The sequence below is a fragment of the Lynx rufus genome, unplaced genomic scaffold (genome assembly GCF_022079265.1).
Source record: "Lynx rufus isolate CCGP_SWC_20201006 ecotype Redwood Valley unplaced genomic scaffold, mLynRuf1.p SCAF_9, whole genome shotgun sequence".
In the NCBI taxonomy this organism is placed as follows: domain Eukaryota; kingdom Metazoa; phylum Chordata; class Mammalia; order Carnivora; family Felidae; genus Lynx; species Lynx rufus.
Genome location: NW_025814897.1, coordinates 57,187,351 through 57,208,863, shown reverse-complemented (window position 1 = coordinate 57,208,863; position 21,513 = coordinate 57,187,351). Strand labels below are relative to the sequence as shown.

Below are 21,513 nucleotides of genomic sequence, written 5' to 3'. Positions count from 1 at the left end.
GCCCACTGGGATTTTCTCAGACCCAAATGGATGTAAACCGCATTGCCCTGGGCACCTTTGTCCTCAGGCAGCTGTGGCTGACAGTCCCAGATGAGGCAGAGTAGGGCATCAGAGAGGTAGGAACACAGAGAGCCAAGGCCAGAGGGGTCCTAAGGGGCCATTAGCTCCAGCTGTTTTCTCTTCCCTCCTCTGCTCCACCGCTGTGCAAATGGAAGCACAGATGCTATGACCTGGGAGGACAGGTGGCACGTGGCTTCTCACTGCCATGCGGAGCTGGACTGTCCAACAGGCACACCAGGCAGGTGCTGGGCCACCACCTGGCACCAGCAGGGGCACCAATAATCATTTCTGAAAGAATTTCGCTTTTGGTATTTCAAAGCATTGTTCAACTAGCCCATCCTAGGAAATATCCAAGTTTGACTGGACCCTCTTACACTTAAGTTACAGGGTAGGGTCCTTGTTTTACTCTGAATTGCACAGTATATCTGCGTGTTGCAGTCGTGTGCTCAGGGCCCAAAAGTTGCTGTTTCTCAGGCAGGGCACAGAACTTGCCCTGGCAGGTGCTCCCTTTCTGCATTGTCCACCAGCCAGTTACAGAGAAGGACAAAAAAATCAGTCACTGGAACACATAACCTGATGCCACACTCACGTATATCTTCTCCTCTCATCATCCAAGCCTGCCAGGGAGTGGCTATGCCCTTCAGCCAGCAAGAATCTGAGAGTCCATTCAAGGCCATGGCTGGGGAGGGTGAGAGCAGAAAGTGTTCTCGAGCCAGCCTGCTGCAAAAGACTGAGCCCTACCTGGCAACCAAGAGTGCTGGCTCCTGGACCAGCTCTGCCACCCGCCTGCTATGACTTTGGGCCCCTGAGCCTTGGTTTTCTCATCTGGACAGTGACGGCTTTGGAGGAAAATATCTCTGGGGGGGTTTCCAATTCAATGAGCCCTCTTCTGAGGGTCCCTTCTGTGGTTGGCCGATCAGATGGCACAATGGCCCATGCCCCAAAGGGAGAGATCAGGGACTATCTTGCCTCATGAGCACCTGTTGCCAGCTGGGTTCTTTCCCTTCATCTTATCACATGGACCTTAGTGGTCAAGTGTGAGTCAGAAAGGACCTGATTCCAATCCTAGCTCTTATTTCTAGCAGTGTGACCTTAGGCAAGTCACTTCCCCTTCCTAGAGCTCATTTTCCTTACCTGTGACCTCCTGGGTTGTTGTGATGCTTACAGAAAGAACGCTCAGACATCATTTACACAAGCCTAGAACACGTAGGACTCAGGGCTTGCTAGTGTGTCCAGTGGTGGCTGCTATCATCAGCCTTGCTTTCCTGTGGGAAAGCCTTGGTCAAGATTATTTGAATCCCACCCATTAAGTGCACCCCCTTGCCCAGCTCCGCCAGGATATGTGGTCCAAGTTCCCACAGACTACATGTGCACAGTCAACCTGGATCCTGGTTGCCTGTGTCTAGTGTCTTCTTGATCCCTGGTCCTCCTTTATAGGCTCTGGACTACCTACCCTGTTTCCCTACCCCAGCATTCTCTGCCTGTCTTGGAGCACTTTATCCCTAGCCCTACTCACCTGTTAAACCTGGTCCACACTGGTGCTCCTGCGGTGTCTCCATACAAGGCCTTGTTGGGAGGTGAGCCATGGTCCACTAAACCCTCAGCTTTTTGCTTCTAGGCAGGTCTCCTGGGGTGCTTCCCCTCAAGATGGTACTCCTGTTGGCACTGTACCCACCACCCTGCAGAGATCAATTCCCTGGCATCTCTTAGAACATATATGAGGGAGGGTAGGATTTGTTCCTAGACTTTGCTGATAATGAGAAGAGCATCATTAACAGTCCTGAAGGACTCAGCACTTTATTCCAATGGTTAGACTTTATTTTCATTAAAAGTTTGACTGAAATCCATGGATGGATCATCTTGTCTACCTGACTTTGCCTGTTGGAAGTGTCTGTTCAGTTGCATTCTCTTTTACTATTCTGTATGCATTAATTTATTTATTCAGCAGTATTTACGGAGTTCCTAATCTGTTCTGGGCATAGTTATTTGGTGTCCTGAGGGCAGAATTAGCTGCATCTAAAGCTCAAGGGCTCTTATCCCGGACTGGGTCTTGAGAGATGTGATTTTGGTAATGGCTGCCTTGACATCCTTGTTTCTCAGAGTGTAAATGAGAGGGTTGAGGATTGGTGTGAGAATAGAATATGCTACGTTGCCCATGATGTGGAAGTCGAGCGGCAAGTCAGCCCTGTAGGCCACATAGGCTATGGCGATGGATGAATAGTAGGTGCCAACCACCAGGAGGTGGGAGCTGCAGGTGGAGAAGGCTTTTGAGCGTCCTTCTTGGGAGCTGATGCGAAGCACCGAGGCCAGGATGTGGGCATAGGAAAGAAGCACCAGGAGAAGGGGCAGGAAGGATACCACCATAGCAATACAGAAGCCCATGAGGGTCTGGGGCATGGTGTCAGAGCAGGAAGCCTGAACCAGAGCTAAATGATCACAGAAACAATGGTAGATCTGAGCAATGTTGTTATATGCCATCTGGGAGGTCTTGACTACTGCTGGGATGGGCAGGAGGAGGGCGGTAAGCCAGGCACAGGCTGCCAGTGAAGCATTGGTCTGTGGGGTCATGTGGACAGGGTAGTGCAGTGGGCGGCAGATAGCCACATAACGGTCATAGGCCATGACCACCAAGATGAAGGCTTCTGAACATGTGAAGCCTTGGAAGAGGTACATTTGCAATAAGCAAGCAGGGAAGCTGAGGAAGTGGTCTCCAAGCAGGAATAAGGACAGCATCTTGGGGACAGTGGTTGTGGTGAAGAGAATGTCCAGAGTAGAGAGATTGATCAGGAAGAAGTACATGGGCTTGTGGAGGCTGGGCTCTGCCACCACAGCCACCAGGATCAGGGCATTTCCCATAAGGATGAGAAGATAGAAGAGGAGGAAAATAAAAAACATAGGGAGGAAGAAGGTCTCTGGCAAAGAGGGGATTCCCACCAGATAGAAGACTGGTGATCCATCCACTGATCCATTACAAGTTGTGGCCTCCATAGTAAGGCAGATCTGGATTTCTGGGAGATAGGCAGCTGGAACATCTGGACAATGGAATATCTGGAAATCATAGAAACAAAGGATTCTGGAATGAGATTTTATAATGTTAATATAAATGTATATATATATATATATATATATATATATATATATATATATATAGTTAATATAATCACAATTATTTACAACCAACTCTAAAATACTGACGGTAGGCTGTGGTGTTGATTTCTACCATGTGAATCCAAAATTCCTACCTTTATTCTTTGGACAAATATTAATTACTACTTAACTAATAACCTACCAAATGGAAATCATTACGCTTATGTTCAGGTGATACAGTGGTGAAAGTATAGAAGGCAGGCAAAATTCCTACCTTCTTAGAGTTTACATTTTACTGGGAAAGTCGGATCTAAACAGTTGATTATTGAATTATAATTGTGAAAAGTACTTGGAAAGATTTCTTCTGACCTTCATCTTAGGTTCCATGTTGTTTGGTTTGGGATGTCAGATCTCCCAAATCAAGTCCTTAAGCTTGTGTTTCTTCTTTTGCACTCACTCAAAGTTCTACCATCTTGCTTTGTAAGGGCTGCTTTCTCCAAGCTTTCTGCAACATGCTGCTGCTCACATACTTATTAAACCTATTTCTTGCTTGTATACCTTGACCAGTGGTTCTTCCATATACCTCTTTAGCTATGTGTCTGGACCTCTACTCCTGTATAGGATATAATAGGTCGTGAAAGCCCAACACTTGTGCTGCAACAACTAGGAAAACCTGGATAAATTACACAAATCACACTTTTTTAAAAATAGTAAGTTAGAGAAACATGGCTACAATAAGGACGAGATGAATAGAACTCCAGGGAGGAGGGCCCCTCCAAGTGAACGGTCAATCGCCAGCTCTTTTCTTCTCTGGGAATATTTGATCTGGGGACCATTGTGCAGCTTGGACTTGGCCCAGGCAGAGGGACACAGATGAGAGAAGGAAAGCTCAGCAATGCTTTTTGGCAATCAAAAAGGATTTGCAAAACATATTGGAAATTTAAAGCACTCTCTAAATGCATAACAAGTTTTCCCTGTGGGACAGCTTCTGAATTTGGGGGCCATACAAAACAGGCTAGGAAGCTAGACTGAAGGCTTCTAAAAGACAAATCTCACAATGCTTAAGAGGTTAGAGAGAAAGACCCTCCCTTAAATATACAATAGTCTTACCTTAAAACATTTTCAAAATTTTTGAAGCTGTGTGTTTGTGTGTGTGTGTGTGTGTGTGTGTGTGTGTGTGTGTGTGTTGAGAAGGTGGGTGGTAAGCTTGCTAAAGACATAAGTTCAAAACCTCCAAAGGATAGGAACAGATCTTCCACAATCTTTAAGGGCTGAGGAGACAGAGACCAGCCAAGCTATCAACCCAAGGCCCAGGAGAACCAAAGTTAGACTAAATCATATGAATACTAAAACCAAGCCTAATTCAAGCCTTGATTAGCTCAAGGTGATCAGCCCTTACCCTGTTTCCTAACAAAGGGAGAGGGGTGCCTGGGTGGCTCAGTCAGTTAAGCAGCTGACTTCAGCTCAGGTCATGATTTCACAGTTCATGAGTTCAAGCCCTGTGTCAGGCTCTGTGCTGACATCTCGGAGCCTGGAGCCTGCTTAGATTCTGTGTCTCCCTCTCTCTTTTCTGTCTCTCCCCCACTCACACTCTGTCTCTCTCAGAAAATAAACAAATATTTAAAAAATTAAAATAAATAAATAAAAGCAAGGGAAAAATTGATCTGGTGAAAAATATCATTGAGGGCCTCTATGAACCTATTATAAACATGTTCATCCCATAATAAAAAAATTGTTAGACATGCAAAAAGGCAGGAAAATGTGACCAACAATCAAGAAGACACAGAAGAGGATAGGATTAGAAACCTGGAAAATAGATCAGTAGAAAATATCAAAAGTAAAGCCCAGAGAAAGATAAAAGAATATATACTATATGATTTAATTAATATTAAATTGATGGACAGGCAAAACTAATTTATAGTGTTATAAATCAAAACAGTGGTTGTCTATGGAGGTGAGGATTGGCAAGTTATAGGCAAAAGTATGCTTCCTGTTGTGATGGAAATGTTCTACATTTCTGTATTGAGTGGAGTGGTGGTTACATGGGTGTTTATGTTTATGAAAACTCATTGAGTCATACACTTAAGATCTGTGAATTACCTTCTGTGTAAATTTTACCTCAATTTCAAAATACAACATGAAGAGATGAGGAGGTAAGACACAGACTTGGAGAAGATATTTCCATATTTTTAATACATATATCAAAGAATGTGTATCCAGCATATATCCATATAAAAGCTTTCCATAAATTAAGAAAAAAAGGTAGATGACCCTTCAGGAAAAGGAGCAACAGACTTGAATAGGCATTTCACAAAAGAGAACATCCAAATGACCAAAAAGTATATAAAGAGTGCTCAACATTATTTGTCATCATAGAAATGTAAATTAAAATAAAATGATACCATTACATACTCACCAGAAAGGCTAAAGTGAAAAGGATTGCCAAGTGTTGGTGAGGTACGGAGCAAGGGGTACTCCAATACATTGCTTATGAGTATGCAGATGATACAACCACTTTGGATAGCTGTTTGGTAAACCTTCTAAAACCTGTGACCCAGGAATTACACATATGGACACAAAGCCAAGAGATAGGACTGCTTGTGTCCACCAAGATACATGTATAAAAATGTGCATTGTTCTAAATATAAATCCAGAAGAATTAAAAACATATGTCACACAAAGACTTGTATATGAATATTCATAGTAGCATTATTTATAATAGTCAAAAAGCAGAACATCCTAAATGCCCATTAGCTAATGAATGGATAAACACAATGCAGTATATTCATGCAGTGGAATATTATTCAAAAATGGAATGGAACACTAATCCATGCTATAATGTGGGTAATCTCTGAAAATACTAAGTGAAAGAAGTCAGATAAAAAAAGTCACATATTGTATGATTCCATTTGTATGAAATGTCCCGAATAGACAAATCTACAGAGGCAGAAAGATTAGTGATCCCCAGGGACTAGGGAAGGAGAGAATGGGAAGTAACTGCTTAATGGATACGGGATTTATTTGAGGAGTGATGAAAAGCTACTGGAGTTAGATGGTGGTAATTGTTGAACAACACTGTAAATGCATGGAAAGCCATTGAATTGCACACTTTCAAATGGTTAAAATCATGAATTTTATGATTGGTGAATTCCGCTTTGATAAAAAATGTTCATTACAGCTTTTACTTATAATCCCCAAATGGAAACAACCCAAATGTCCATTATCAGTAGAATGGACAAATTATGGTATATTCATCCATATTGCATAGCAAGGAAAAAGGGTGAACTATTGTTACATGCAACAAGATGTATGAAGCTCACAGTCCAGTTTCGAAGGAGAGAGACCATATCCAAAAGACTACATATTGTATTTAGTTGAAGAACAAAGATAGAAAAAAATTAATCTATGGTGATATAAGTCCTAACAGTGACTAAATTCTGTGGAGGGATTTATTTGACTGGGCTGGGCACAAGGGAATCTTCTGGGTTGCTGGAAATGTGCCATATCTTTAGCTGATCTATCTATATCTATATCTATATCTATATCTATATCTATATCTATATCTATATCTATATATCTATGTATCTATACCAATATCTGTGGATGTCTATGATGTCTATATCTTTATCTATATTTACAGCTAGACCTATATCTGTACCTAATATTTATAGGCTTTATTATACCTGAGTTATACCTTGAATAAACAAGGTATAGCTTTTTGTCCTCCTTCAATGAAAGGAATGGCAGAGGATGCCTTTTGTTGGAGTCACTTCCTGATAGCAGTCAAAGTTACAGGTATACTCTAACCAATGGCAGAACCAGAGATTGGACGGCATTCCTGTGTAATATGATTTTTTCCCTCCCTCCTAGCTGGTACTGCTGCAGAGCAGATGTTCCTGATGAGTCACTTCATGTCCACTAGCCTGTAGGCTTCCCTAGCTCCAGCTAAGGAGGTATTACAGTAAACTAGAAACTTAGGGTCTTAGGAGCCACTGCTGCAGAGAAGAACACTGTATTCTTGTGACAGTGCCAAAGGCACAAGTCCCTACCCCAGAGGCTCCCTTCATCAAGCAAGGGGGGATGTGTGCTTCCAAGCACCCACAGAATTGGAGATCTTCAACTGAGGGGATCTAATGACTCCTCTCATACATTGGGATGTCCCTCTGAATAAATGACCCATGAGCAAATCCGTGGTCACGTTTATATCATTGCTTTATCAACTCCGATGATTCTAAAACTACTCCCTCCCTGATTTTCCCAGAACTGTCCGGTTTCTCTTATTTGTGACAAAACCTCTCTTATGTCATTAAATCATAAAAATACCAAACCTGGAAATGTCCAGCCAGCTTTCTTCTTTATAGACAAGAAGGTCAAGGGCTTACCCAAGATCACATGGGATCAGTCAGCCACAGAGCTAGGACCAGAACCCAGGCCTCTGACTTCCAGACACAGGCTCTTTCTCTAGATCATCTGGAAGCTTAAGTGTTCATGTGGGAAGAGATTGGGAAAAAGGTTTTCTCTTTTCTTCTCCATTTCTAAGCTGAAATTGTCAGCAACAATCAGAAATTTCAGTTTGTTCTTTAGTCTCTTAAGTGTGATGGGTGGCCTGGTTCCTCATTAGGGAGTGAAGGCTGAATAAACGTCTTTCTGAAAGATGCATGGAACAAACCACTCCACTGTGAATGCTTCCTTGAAAGAAAAAAAAAGTGTGCTGAAGATCAGTGCCCCAGTACCCAGCCAGGAAAGCAAACCTGCTGCCCCCAACTAAAAAGAGTTAATTCTCAGCTGACCAGACCACCAGACACAACCTGTCTGAGCCACTCACCAGGTTTTCCTCACACCCAAATTGATGCCAACTGCATTTTCCTACATGATGTTATAGCTCAGAGGAATTGACTTTGGATTGATTATCACTGAGTTAAGCTGAATTGTGGTTTGAGGTGCTCAAGTTCAGAGCCATAAATCTATTTGTACCCCTGTCATCCCTCCTCTGTCCCACTTTTATTCAACAATGTGGGTGGGGGTAGGGAGGATGAATTCAGAGTCTGAAGTCGAGTAACAAAGTGTCTTCTCAAGGTCAACCAACAAGTTCACAGCAAAGATGGGTCTTGAACCCAGTTTTCTGGCTCCTATCCAGTGTTCCTAAGGATTTTTCCTGAGGAAAGATGACTCCCTAGCCTGCCATCCAAAGTCTATCTTCTTGCAGCCTTATTTCTTCTTACTTTGGTCAAATGGCAACTCTTTGCTCTTGCCTTGTTTTTCTGCCTAACTTAGCTCAAATATTCCCTCTTCCAAGAGGCTTGGCTGGGCTTGGCTGTCTCGGGCCCTCTTTTCTGGGCTTTCACAGTTACTGTGCCTTCCTTTGTCATCACTACGATCATACTGGGTTGTCTCTGTCTACTTTGTGTGTCCATGGCTCCATCAGACTGGCAGCCCTGGGAGGGCTGTCATGGAGCCTGATTGTTTCTATTGAAAAGTGAACCCCACCCTTACCAGGAGCTCAGTGCTCCAGAGACAGGAGCCTTAGAAGGCAGCTTTCCCAGTAGGCCTTCTGTTGCTTGCTGAATCAGACAACCGGAAAGAAGGGGTCGTTAGCAATTAAATAGTTTTAGTTTAACCCTTTTCTTATACACAGAGGGCACACAAAAGGGAGAGTCAGAAACGGGCTGTGATTTGCCCAAGGCCACACAGTGAGTGGGTGACAGAACCAGAACTAGACTATTGGGTGGGGGAGGGGCGGATTATCACCTGGAGCCTCAGCAGAAGCTCTGCCTGCCCTCCAGACTGGGGCCAGAGGCAAGACCAACCAAGTGATTTATTTGGTCACCCCAAAGGCACTGAAGCACTTCCCTAAACTTTCATTTTGTCAGAGTGCATCCATGCAACAGATAAAACAGGTGCTTAGGGGGGCGCCTGGGTGGCTCAGTCGGTTAAGCGTCCGACTTGAGCTCGGGTCACATTCTCACGGTCCGGTCTGACGGTCTGGTCTGTGAGTTCGAGACCCGAGTCGGGCTCTGTGCTGATGTCTCGGAGCCTGGAGCCTACTTCCGATTCTGTGTCTCGCTCTCTCTCTGCCCCTCCCCCATTCATGCTCTGTCTCTCTCTGTCTCAAAAATAAATAAACATAAAAAAAAAACCAAACAAACATGTGCTTAGGTGCCAACTAGATAGGAGCGCTGAAAAAGGTTTTTGACAGAATTTAGTATTTGATAGTTTTCAAAAACACTGGTGTAGCATCACGGTAATAATCAGGAACTTTCTGGACTTCCTTACTTTTATTTTGTAGTTTAGATTGGGGGACTTATTTTGAATATATATCACAGGGGTGTTTTCAGTGCTTAAGGACACCAAAGGTATTGTTAGGGGACATTTCCTTGGTCGGGATTATCTGTGGGCCACGAGTTACAGTGCTGGCAGGGGACAGAGAAGGACAGAAAAACCTATTACTGGAATGTCCAATGTGATGCTGCACTTCACATACACCCTCTCCTCTCATCCTCCAGGCCTGCCAGGGAGTGGTTATGCCCCTTGAACAAAGGAGAAACTGAGGGTCAGTCTGAGGTCAGGGCTGGGGAGGGTGAGAGCAGAAGGAGTTCTGGAGCCAGCCTGCTGCAAAGCACTGAGCCCTGCCTGGCAACCAGGAGTGCTGGCTCCTGGACCAGCTCTGCCACAAGCCTGCTGTGACTTTGGACCCTCGAGTCTCAGTTTTCCCACCTGTAAAAGGAGGGCTTTGGAAGAGATGGTCTCCTCCAGCTCAGCTAGCATTTTGGTGTGTGCCCTCTGTGTTTGGCCCAGTGAGGGGTCAGAATGGCCATCTCGTGCCGCCAGCCTCTAAGGAAGGAAAGCAAGGGCCCTGTGGCATGTTTGATCTTTACAGCCATTGTGTCATTGTGCTTCACTACAACTCCCGAAGCCACACCATCCTCTCACAATATTTCCAGTATCCTCTGTCATTCCCATAGCCGAGGAGCAGGATATGTGCGCATGACAGAGTTTGTGTTCATTAACTGGAGTTAGAAAGTCCTGGGTTTCCGTTTTGGCTTCAGCACTTTCCACTTTCTCTCTCTGCACTGTAATTCCCTCCTCTGTGACTCATAGTGTTACAGATGCCTCACTAAATATTTCCATTTCCTTCACTGTCATCGACCTTGCCTCTCTGTGAGAAGCTCTCTTACGAGATCATCAGCCTCTTGCTTGTGACTGCATAACCCTGCTTGTCCCATCAGGGTGTCTAGCCCAGGGCCACACAGACCATGTGTGCACACTGGGATCCTGATGTTCACCCATCAGTACATGTCCCTGGGCTCCTCACTGTGGCTGTACACATCCCTGGCCACTCTGAGGCTGTCCATTCACCCCAGCCTTTGCCTGCTTCTGGACACTCCATCCCCGGCTCAGCTCACCTTCAAGGCTGATCCACCTTGGTGCTTGGTGTCTTCTGTGTAGTCATCACACTTGGCCCTGGGGGAAGAGCCAGGTAGGAGCTGGGCCACGCATGGCCCATTAAACCCTGGAGTCAGGGCCTGCTGGGGCCCCTCCCTCAAGTTTGTTCCCTCTAAGAGACCCCACGCCCGCCAGCTGGGAACAACTTCCTCGGTGGAGCAGGGGACTTGGCCCTGGGCTTTGCAGGTAATGGAAACAACATCATTAACAACCCTCATGGGTCCCAGAACTTTATCAGCAACGGAACAGTTTAATTCTTGTTTTTCCATCAGGCCTCACAACAGCCAGGGAAGACAAGCAGAGCCAGGATCGTCCCTACTATCAGACGTTCGAGGAAACAGATCTAGAGAAGTGAAGTGACTTACTAGCCCAAGGTCACAGGAGTGACAGCTGGTAGAGCTGGGATTTGGACCCAATTCCTGTTGAGTGGTTCAGCAGCACATCAATTAATGGCTGACACCTGAGTTCTTTCCAGTGATGTCACCTTGAACAAATCACTTAGCCTCACTGGGCCTTTACTTCCTTTCCTGTGAAAAGGGTATATAAAAATGCTGCCTAACCCACAGGCTCCTGGGAAGCTTTTGGTACTTAGCTCAGTGCCTCCCACACAGTAAACCAGTAAGTGACAGGTGAGATTCTGACCAACCAAAATAGTAAAACCCTGTTGTGTGATTGGAGCACACTACTCCTCGGGCGCAATGAGGATCTTGGGGATTCTGTGGGAAGAATGTGAGGTGGGGGTCTGTGCCCTAGCCCCAGCCAGTGCCAGGCCGACCCTTTGTACCTCAGTCTTTCAGATTCCTTCCTTTAGCTCCATTGCTCTCAGTTTCTGACTCTTGTCATTCTTTTACTAATCTGTATAAAATTTAAACAACTTTTTAAAATTTCACAAGTAATAAATAGATCCTATTGTAAAATATCTTAATCAATATGGAGATTTATTTATGGAGTAAAAAGTGAATGTTTTCTTCACACCAGCCCTTCCTCATATTTCCTCTCCCCTCCCCTCCCCAGAGGTAATGATTTGGCGTCTTCCTTCCAGATCTTTTCTAAGCATGGGGGGGGGGGGAGTTGTTTTGTTTTTCTTTTGGGGAGAGGGGGTTGTTTTGTTTTTCTTTTAACATAAATAGAATCATTTTGCTCTTGATGGCATCATTTATATTCCAAATTACTAAGTTTTGGAACCTTTCCATCTGACATACTTCATTCTTTTTATCTAATGTTTGGTATTTCATAATATGGATATGACATAGACTGTTCATTTCCCTGCCAACGAACATCTAGGTTGTGCACAATTATTGCTATTATGAACAATATTATTATTAATGTCCTTTTAACATGAATCTGGGGGATGGGCACCCAGATATTTGTCTCAGATCCTTAGAAGTAGAACTTCTGGGCCAAGCAGCAAGCACATTTTAAAATGGAATAATAATAGGGTGTGCATGTGCAGGGACTGTCCTGGTTTCAAACATAGAGGCTTCAAGACCACGAACCTCAGAAATGACTGAGATGACCTTGCTGCGCCTGATGCTGCTGCCCAGAACAGAGGAAGACCATGCACGAGCGATTCATTTCAGCCCACAGAAAGGACCTGCATAATAGATGTCGACTGTAGATACACAACTGCAGGACGCAAGATTACTAAGCCATTGGCAGCTTGATGGAAACCAAAAGAATGATACAGCAGAGGCTACAGCTTCTTCTGATCTAACCAATGTCACAATGGGACTGAAGATGGTTTTGGAAATTTCTTTGAATAACAAACCAGAACTTTTTTTGCTATTTTGTCCTCTCCAGATCTTCTCCTTCCGACTGAAGAGAGGAATTTTGGTTTGGGATAAATTTGTATATGTGGATCTTTGCTTCAGTGCCATAAAGGTAAATGCTGAAGGTTTTTCTGGAGGAGAAGATCTAACCACTCTTAAGTTAAAGGCAAAGAATCCCGCAGAACCACCGGACTGTTAGGTGGATTCTTTTGTTCTGTTCTGTTTTGTTCAGACACTACAGAGCTCCTTAACAAACACCCAGAACCATGGTAGTGTTGTATAGCGACAGATGGTCGCTGCACTTGGGAGCATAGCATAACGTGTAGACTTTGCCAAATCACTATGTTATAAAATTGTGTGTTAACTATACTTCAAAAAAAAATTTTTTTTAACCAGGTCTGTACAAAAACAAAACAAAAAACCACCCAGAGCCAGCTTTTGGCAGCATGAGAAGGACTAAGGGCTTTCCAGGATGTCCCCGATGAAACTAACGAAGGGGCGTGATTTCTTGGAGGGAAGCGGTCACATGGAGCCCAATGGTCAGTAGAACTGCAGTAGGTAGGAGAAAACAAACAAAAACCAAGACTTAGCTTCCTTTTAGGTTCCCAATTTTCTTTTGTTTTACTTACAAAAGTGAGCCCAAAACAGGAGAGCCAAACTGTTGGCTGGGATTTCTTTGTAAAAAGCCAACATTTTAAGACTTACTAGTATAACATCATGGGATAAAATATGATTTACTTCATTACCTCTGAGAAGAAAAGTGTTCTCAGGCTTCTAGGAAATGACAGGCTGTTCTATAGCCATGGTAACACATAGTCCTCAGAACTTGTTTTAAACCTGTTGTATTGTTTAATGACTGCTTCCCACCAGCATGCAAGCTCCTGAAAGCCAGCCAGTTGAAAAGTCAGCCGCCCAGCAACAGCTTCACTCCAGCAAACCACACTTCCACCACTACATGCAAACCATTCCCTCGATGCTGGCACCCCTGAAGGTCCAGCAGCCTCTCATCTCCGTGTTGTCCACAACCCTGTGTAAGATCAGCTCGCCACGTCGCTCCAAACCAGACTGTGCCATAAATGATAGCATTCCCATGCTTAAGCTAATGATTAGGTTCAGCCTTTTGTTTCAGAGTTGGCGTGGTGGTCTCTTCCTTTAACATTTTGTAATTATTTCTCTTTGGTTCATAGTAATGTTCTCTCTCTCATTTTTTATTTTGGTAATTGGGGATCTTCTCTCTTTTTTCTTAGTCACTCTACCTAAATGTGTGTCAATTTTGTTGATGTATTCAAAGAACAAATTTTAGTTTTGTCAATTCTTTCCATTCTCTTTTCATTTATTTCCACTCTAATCTATATTGTTATCTTCTGCCTACTGCTTGCTTTGAATTTAGTTTGCTTTTCTAAGTTCTTTTTTTAAAATTTTTTATGTTTATTTATTTTGGAGAGAGAGAGAGAGAGCAGGGAAGGTGCAGAGGGAGATGGGGACACAGAATTCGAAGCAGGCTCCAGGCTCTGAGCTGTCAGCACAGAGCCTGATGCAGGGCTCTAACCTACAGACGGCAAGATCATAACCTGAGCCGAAGTCGGATGCTTAACGGATGGAACCACCCAGGTGCCCCTCTTTTATAAGTTCTTAAAGTTAAAAATTAGGCTATTAACTATTGGTTGAAATGGGTGATGGGGATTAAGGATGGCACTTGTTGGGATGAGCACCGGGTGTTGTATGTAAGTGATGAATCACTATATTCTACTCCCAAAACTAACACTACACTATGTGTTAACTAACTGGAATTAAAATAAAAACTTGAAAAAATAGGCTATTAATTTGAGATTTTTATTCTTTTTCTTTTTATTTTTTTTAATTTTTTTTTAACGTTTATTTTATTTTTGAGACAGAGAGAGACAGACCATGAACGGGGGAGGGGCAGAGAGAGAGGGAGACAGAATCGGAAGCAGGCTCCAGGCTCTGAGCCATCAGCCCAGAGCCCGATGCGGGGCTCGAACTCACGGACCGTGAGATCGTGACCTGAGCTGAAGTCAGACGCTTAACCGACTGAGCCACCCAGGAGCCCCAAGATTTTTATTCTTTTTCTAATGAGCATTTCCAGTTCTACATTTTCCTCAAAGCACTTGTCTTAGCTACATCCTATGATTTTTGTATGCTGTGTTTTCATTTTACTTAGCTCAAGCAAGATATTTTCCAATTTTCCTCGTGATTTCTTTCTTGACCCATTGGTTATTCAAGGGTGTGCTCTTTAATTTCCAAATATTTGTGGAAGTAGCATTCAGTGATAGAGTTTATTATTTTAAAGATAGCACAGAAAAAAATGGGCAGGTTATTTAAAACACATAGGGCTTGGAACCAAAAAATCTAGTTTAGAAATAATGACGGCTTCAAAGTTGAAACTAGACAAGATAGCACAGACAATTCTCAGAGTATATTTGAAGAACACATAAGAGGAAGATAAAAGAGATTAAACTGAACCACGCTGCTGGAAATATAAACAGCCCCAAATAAGAATTTAGCATACTAGGAGCATTTTACTTACCATCAAGAATATATGGAATTAATGCAGAGGAAATGGTATTACCATAAATATCGTTCTTATAATGGAGTCATAATCTCATGACTACCTAAGTATTTTCACCACGTGTAACTGATAAGTGGAGCCAGCTTTAGAGCTTAATGTTGTAATTGAGTTTAGAAGTGATTTAAACTAGCTTTTGAAATCTTAGAATTCACTTTTTAGTGTTTTTTCTTCCTTCTTCTCCCTGTAACATTGAGATATACAATATAGCACATAGTACACTCATGACATATATAGTTACTATATAAATGACCTTATGTCTTTTAGCTGACGGATTTTATTATCTTGACAAGAAGCATAGGTAGCCATTGGTGAGGACAGATAAACGATCAGATTTTTAAAAAAATCAAATCGTTGCTGCCTGTAAAACAAGTTGGCCTTATGTAATTATCCTAATGATTGGTTAAAAAAAAAACAAAAACAAAAACAGAAAAACTCCACTGGGAAGAATCCATAACATTGGGATATCAGTCATACATACCCTGACTCAGGATGAGCCCTGCACCCTTAGGAAAAAGTGAGGTGGATTTTAAGAAAGTATTTTCCTGATGTAGGTGTACCTTATCTGAGCTTAATGTAAAAGGGCTCCACAGACCTTGATTCTGACAGGTCATTCAATATGTCCCTGGTTTGTTCCCTCCTCTCCTCTTCCAGATGACTTTTTCAAACCTTCTCTTCTCTCCATGATCCATAATACCTCTTCCCATTGTCCCTCCAGCAAACAGGAAGGAAATGCATAGAGTCCCTTTGCACACCCGCCCACCTGCCAGCATCCATGCCCACAGTCTGTCTTCCCGCCTATTCCCATGGACTAATTCTTCTTCATGTTCCTACGTAAAGCTGGTCACTCCAGCAATGCCCCCTCCCTCTCTCACCACCCATTTTTTTGCTTACCTTGAACAAAAACTTGATCTCTGCAAACTGTTGATTAAAGTTTCAAAATCAAAGTGCAGAATGGTCTTATAGTATGCTAATGCTACTATTTCCCTAAGGAAGAGATAATATAGCCATTTTATATATTATACATATGTGTGTAAGCATACAGATTTCCTTCTATTAAAATGAGAAAGAAAAAAATATGAATAAAAACAATTTATGTAAAGGGCATGCAAACAGATAGAAGGAGTAGAAATGGAGGGGAGAATTCACTAACGATGCCTTGTTTCGTAATTTTGACTTAAAATTGTTATCATTGTGACTTTAAAAGTCTATTAAAGACTCTTTGCTTATTTACTATTTACTATTTGCTATTTACTGAAATTCTCACTCTCTGTTAATGCCTTTGCCTAAATCACATGCTGCATCTTTATCACAATTTTCTAAGGAAGGTTTTCTTCCCTTTAACACATGCAACAAAAATGTCACTGTCTGTGCCACTCACTTTTCTGAGAATGGTCTTCCTTCCTGCCTTTTTGGGGGGCGCTGTGGTTCTGCCCATTCCAGAGACTTTTTTTTTGGCCTGTGTGATTCCTGAAGAAAACTGAGTGGCAAAGTCTTTTGGGTTTGATTGTGAACTCCGTTTCTTGACTGAGGGGGTCCAAGCTAAAAATCAACACCCCATGACAGAAGCAACCAGCATGCCACACAGCCTCCTGGCCAGCTCAAGAATGAGACCTCTCTTTCTCTGATGGGAGCAGCTCAGGGCTTCCGTTCAATCAGTCCACATCCACCATGTTGTTAACTCCATGAGGACTCCCAAACCACACTGTGCTATTTCTGCTCTTGTCTGTCTTCCTCACTAGATATCGTAAACAAATTGAGGGCAGCGACTGTCCTGATTTCTCTCTGCATCTCTAGCTTCTATTAGCATGGTCTAGCACCTTCCAAAGGCTAATTAAAATTTTCTTTAAAAAAATTTTTTTTAATGTTTTATTTATTTTTAAGACAGAGAGAACACAGAGCATGAGTAGGGATGAGACAGAGAGAGAGGGAGATACAGAATCTGAAGCAGGCTCCAGGCTCTGAGCTGTGAGCACAGATCCTGACACGGGGCTCGAACTCACAAACTGCGAGATCATGACCTGAGCCGAAGTCGGATGCTTAACCAACTGAGCCACCCAGGCACCCTGCCAATTAAAATTTTCTTAAGTGAATGGACAAATGGGGAAAATTGTATTCAGCAGCTTGATGCTTACTGTGAATGTGAAAACCACCTCAAGTCACCATACCCACGGAAAGACTTGGAGCGAACTTTGAGAAATACTTTGGCAGCCTCTGCCCAAAGGAATGATGCCTTGTAAGAGTTTATTATAAAATACAATATTCACATAGAACAAACATATATAAAATCTAATATACAGTTTAATTGTAAAGCAAACACCATGTCATCACCATCCATGGGAGAATGAAACATTGGCAACACCTCATAAGGCCCCAGGTGCTCCTCCTTGATTACAACCCTCTCCCTCTCTTACAGAAATAACCCTGGGGCACCTGAGTGGCTCATTCGGTTAAGCCCATCTGACTCTCAGTTTCAGCTTAGGTCATGATCTCGTGGTTTGTAAGTTCGAGCCCTGCGTGGAGCTCTGGGCTGGGTTGGGCTCTGTGCTGGTAGCAAGGAGCTTGCTTGGGATCCTCTCTCTGCCCCTCCCGTGCTTGCACATTCTCTCTCACAAAATAAGTAAGCTTAAACAAATAAATAAACAAGATAATTTTTTAAAAAAGAACCCCAGGGGCGCCTGGGTGGCTCAGTTGGTTAAGCATCTGACTTCAGCTCAGGTCATGATCTTACGGTCAGTGAGTTCAAGCCCCGCTTCGGGCTCTGTGCTGACAGCTCAGAGCTGGGAGTCTGCTTCAGATTCTGTGTCTCCCTCTCTCTCTGCCCCTCCCCTGTTCATGCTGTTTGTCTCTCTCTCTCTCTCTCAAAAGTAAATAAAGATTAAAAAAATTTAAAAAAAGAACCCCACTTTTCATTTTTATAAGAAATATGCCTTCTCTTCACAATGTATGCCATCTGTATGCATTTATAAAAAAATGTAGTTTAAGATACCAAATGTTTTCACTCATGTGAATCCTGAGAAACTTAACAGAAGACCATGGGGAAGGGGAAGGGGGGAAAAAAGTTACAGAGAGGGAGGGAGACAAACCATAAGAGACTCTTAAATACTGAGAGCAAACTGAGGGTTGAGGGGGGGTTGGGGAGAGGGAAAAGTGGGTGATGGACATTGAGGAGAGCACCTGTTGGGATGAGCATTGGGTGTTGTATGGAAACCAATTTGACAATGAATTATATTTAATATAAAAAAATGTAGTTTATCCTTGCCTGTCTTTAAACTTTATACAAGTGGCATCATATCATATATATCTTTTTGAGTCGTAATTTTTTTGCTCAACACTTTGTGAGATTCCTCATGTTGTCGTGCATATACGTAGTTCAGATGTATGCCATATTTTATTGGCATCCAGTGTTACATCTTAGGAAAATTTTACAAGTTATAGAAATGCTGCCATGCCAGATAATAAAGTATGTGGATCTTCAACATGATAAGACAGTGATGAATTGTTTTCCAAAGTGGTTGTACTTACGAACACTCCCACTATCAAAGTGTGAGGGTTCCATCAACCCATATGCTCCCTATATTGGATATTGTCAGACTTGGACATTTTAACCCATCTGATGGGTTTTCTAGTTGTAACTATTTGTTGTTGTAATTTGCACTTCTCCTGTTACTACTGGGTTGAGTGTGTTTTCTTAGATTTACTGGTCACCTGATTGTGAAGCATCTTGCTAATTTTCCTTATGACTTGACTATTTCTAAAAATTGACCTGAATTAATTCTCTCTGTATTCTGGATGAATCCTGGGTCCTTTCCTTGGTGATATGCATTGCAAATAACTTTTTCTGTTCTGGAGCTCAGCATTCCACTCTCTCTTTGGTGCCTTTTGATGAACAGAAATTCTACATTTTAAAAGCAGTCAAATTTATCATTTTTTTCCCTAGGTCTAGAGTTTTTGAAAAATCTTGCTTAAGAAATACCTCCCTGGGGCACTTGGGTGGCTCAGTCAGTTAAGCGTTTGACTTTGGCTCGGGTCATGATCTCACAGTTCATTAGTTTAAGCCCCTCACTGGGCTCTGTGCTGACAGCTCAGAGCCTGGAGCCTGCTTTGGATTCTGTGTCTCCCTCTCTCTCTGCCACTCCCCCGCTCATACTCTCTCTCTCTCTCTCTCAAAAATAATAAAAATAAAAACATTAAAAAAAAGAGAAATACCTCCCCATCCCAAGATGAGAGCTATACTCTTCTATATATTTTTATAGTTTTGCCTTTCATATTTAGATATTTAATGATTATTTAATGCTTGCTTGAGGCAAGGGACAAATTTCATGTGGATACCTGATGGTATTAATACCATTCATTATATGTCCATCTTTCACACCGCTCTGCTGTGTCATGTTCATATATTTAAGGGTCTGATTCTGGGCTCTCTATTCTGTTCTATTGATCTACATTCTACTCATGCCTTAATAACTAACTTTTCTGTGTTCTCATATTTATTACTAGTTTAGCATTATTATATTAAAAAATCTATTTGATACTTTTATGAGACTGACTCACTGCCCAGCGTGTTAAGAAGGTGATAATTTTGATACTTTTAAGAAAATACTTCTTCTGTTTTATCTGACCTTTTTCTTTCCACAGAAGGGTTGATTTCATAGCCAATATATCATTAATGGAAATGGAAGTCTCAATGGTATATTTTGGGCCCTACTCTAAGGCACTCTTCCCTTCAAAAAACATTTTTGGTGACATAATTTATTTTTAGCACACCGGTATCCTGGGAACAAAATTAACTACATCTAAGAATCAAGGGTCCCTCCAATGCCCTGGTTTCTGGTGATGGCTGCTTTGACATCCTTGTTCCTCAGCGCGTAGATGAGAGGGTTGAGGACAGGTGTGAGAATAGCATATACCACATTGCCCATGATGTGGAAGTCGAGTGGCAGATTAGCTCTGTAGGCCACATAGACTATGGCAATGGATAAGTAGTAGGTGCCAACCACCAGGAGGTGGGAGCTGTAGGTGGAGAAGACTTCTGAGCATCCTTCTCGGGAGCTGATGTGAAGCACCGAGGCCAGGATGTGGGCATAGGAGAGAAGCACCAGGACAAGGGGCAGGAAGGATACTGCCATGGTGATACAGAAGCCCATGAGGCATGGTGTCCGAGCAAGAGGCCTGGACCACAGTCAGGTGGTCACAGAAGCAGTGATAGATGTGAGCAGTGTTGTCAAAAGCCATGTGGGAAGTCTGCACCACTGCTGGGTTGGCCAGGAGGAGGGCAGTGAGCCAGGCACAGGCTGCCAGTGCAGCATTGGTCTGTGGAGTCATGAGGACAGGGTAGTGCAGTGGGTGGCAGACAGCCACATAGCGGTCATAGGCCATGACCACCAGGATGAAGGCTTCTGAGCAGGAGAAGCTATGGAAGAGGTACATCTGCAGGAAGCAGGCAGGGAAGCTGAGGAAGTGGTCCCCAAGTAAGAATAAGGATGACATTTTGGGGACGACGGTTGCAGTAGAATGTCCAAGGCTCAGAGCTGATCAGGAAGAAGTACATGGGCTTGTGGAGGCTGGGCTCTGCCACCACAGCCAACAGGATCAGGCATTTCCCAGCAGGATGAGCAGGTAAATTAAAAGGAAAATCAAGAAGACAGGGAGGAAGAAAGATTCATGCAGAGACAGGATGCCTACCAGGTAGAAGACCAGTGAGTAGTTCTCTGATCCATTACAGATGGCTTCCATCAGCACATATCTGGAAACCAGAACAATCAGGGAAACATTAGCTAGAACATTCATCTTTCCCTTTTCAACCATAGATCTCAATCCCAATAGTTTCTTTGAGTCTAGAATTTCATTTCACATCTAAGATGCCCATAATGATGAGGTGTTTAATGAGCAATGCTTGAAAGAGCTGGTCCTGTCTGGGGGAAGAAAAGTGGACACAAATACCTGAAGGGCTGTTAAAGGGCAGCCATGCTTACCAAGAACTAGTGCTAGTGTTAGTAGCTCCAGGAGCCCAGAGTTCAGCCCCACACATGGAATAAGTTTCTTACAGTTAGAACCATCCTATTAGGTACAAATTTGGCCTGAAAATTAGTAGATTCCATATAACTAGAGGTATGCAGGCTGGGGGCTTTTTGGCTGAAATGCTACAGAGAGGTTTTAATATCTGGGTAAGAGCTAGATTACAAAACTTTTATGCAGCCTTCTAACCCTAGATCCATTGGTTCTTAAAAAAAAAAAAAAGTAACATAAGTGAATCACATCAATCAGATTGTGGAGTTTCGTGGGCAGACATATTCCATCCAAGAGAATAAGTCTTGGGAAGCATCCATTTCAGTTCAAATGTCAATTAAAAATCAAGTAGCTACTTTGTTAGTTCAATAGCTCCTTTAAGGCTGTCTTGTGTGGTAGCCTACCTCCTGCCACCATGGGTGAAAGAATATTCTGGGTATGAAATGTGGATGAGCCCCTCATTGGATTTTGCTCTCTGTCAGCACTAGAATCTTGAGTGCAGTCATTTGTCACAAGCCCATCCAGTCCAGAGACATCTACATAGCAGTTCCTGGTGGA

The 21,513-nt window shown here is 42.9% G+C and overlaps 1 protein-coding gene and 1 pseudogene across 1 annotated transcript; both read right to left on the bottom strand.

The window, feature by feature from the left end:
* Positions 1–2,076: 2,076 nt before the first annotated feature.
* On the bottom strand, positions 2,077–3,048 carry LOC124504627 (olfactory receptor 2AT4). The gene has a single exon (XM_047070068.1). The coding sequence runs from the start codon at positions 3,046–3,048 to the stop codon at positions 2,077–2,079; it is 972 nt and encodes a 323-aa protein (XP_046926024.1).
* Positions 3,049–19,742: 16,694 nt separating this feature from the next.
* Positions 19,743–20,682, bottom strand: LOC124505926 (olfactory receptor 2AT4-like; annotated as a pseudogene).
* Positions 20,683–21,513: the final 831 nt, after the last annotated feature.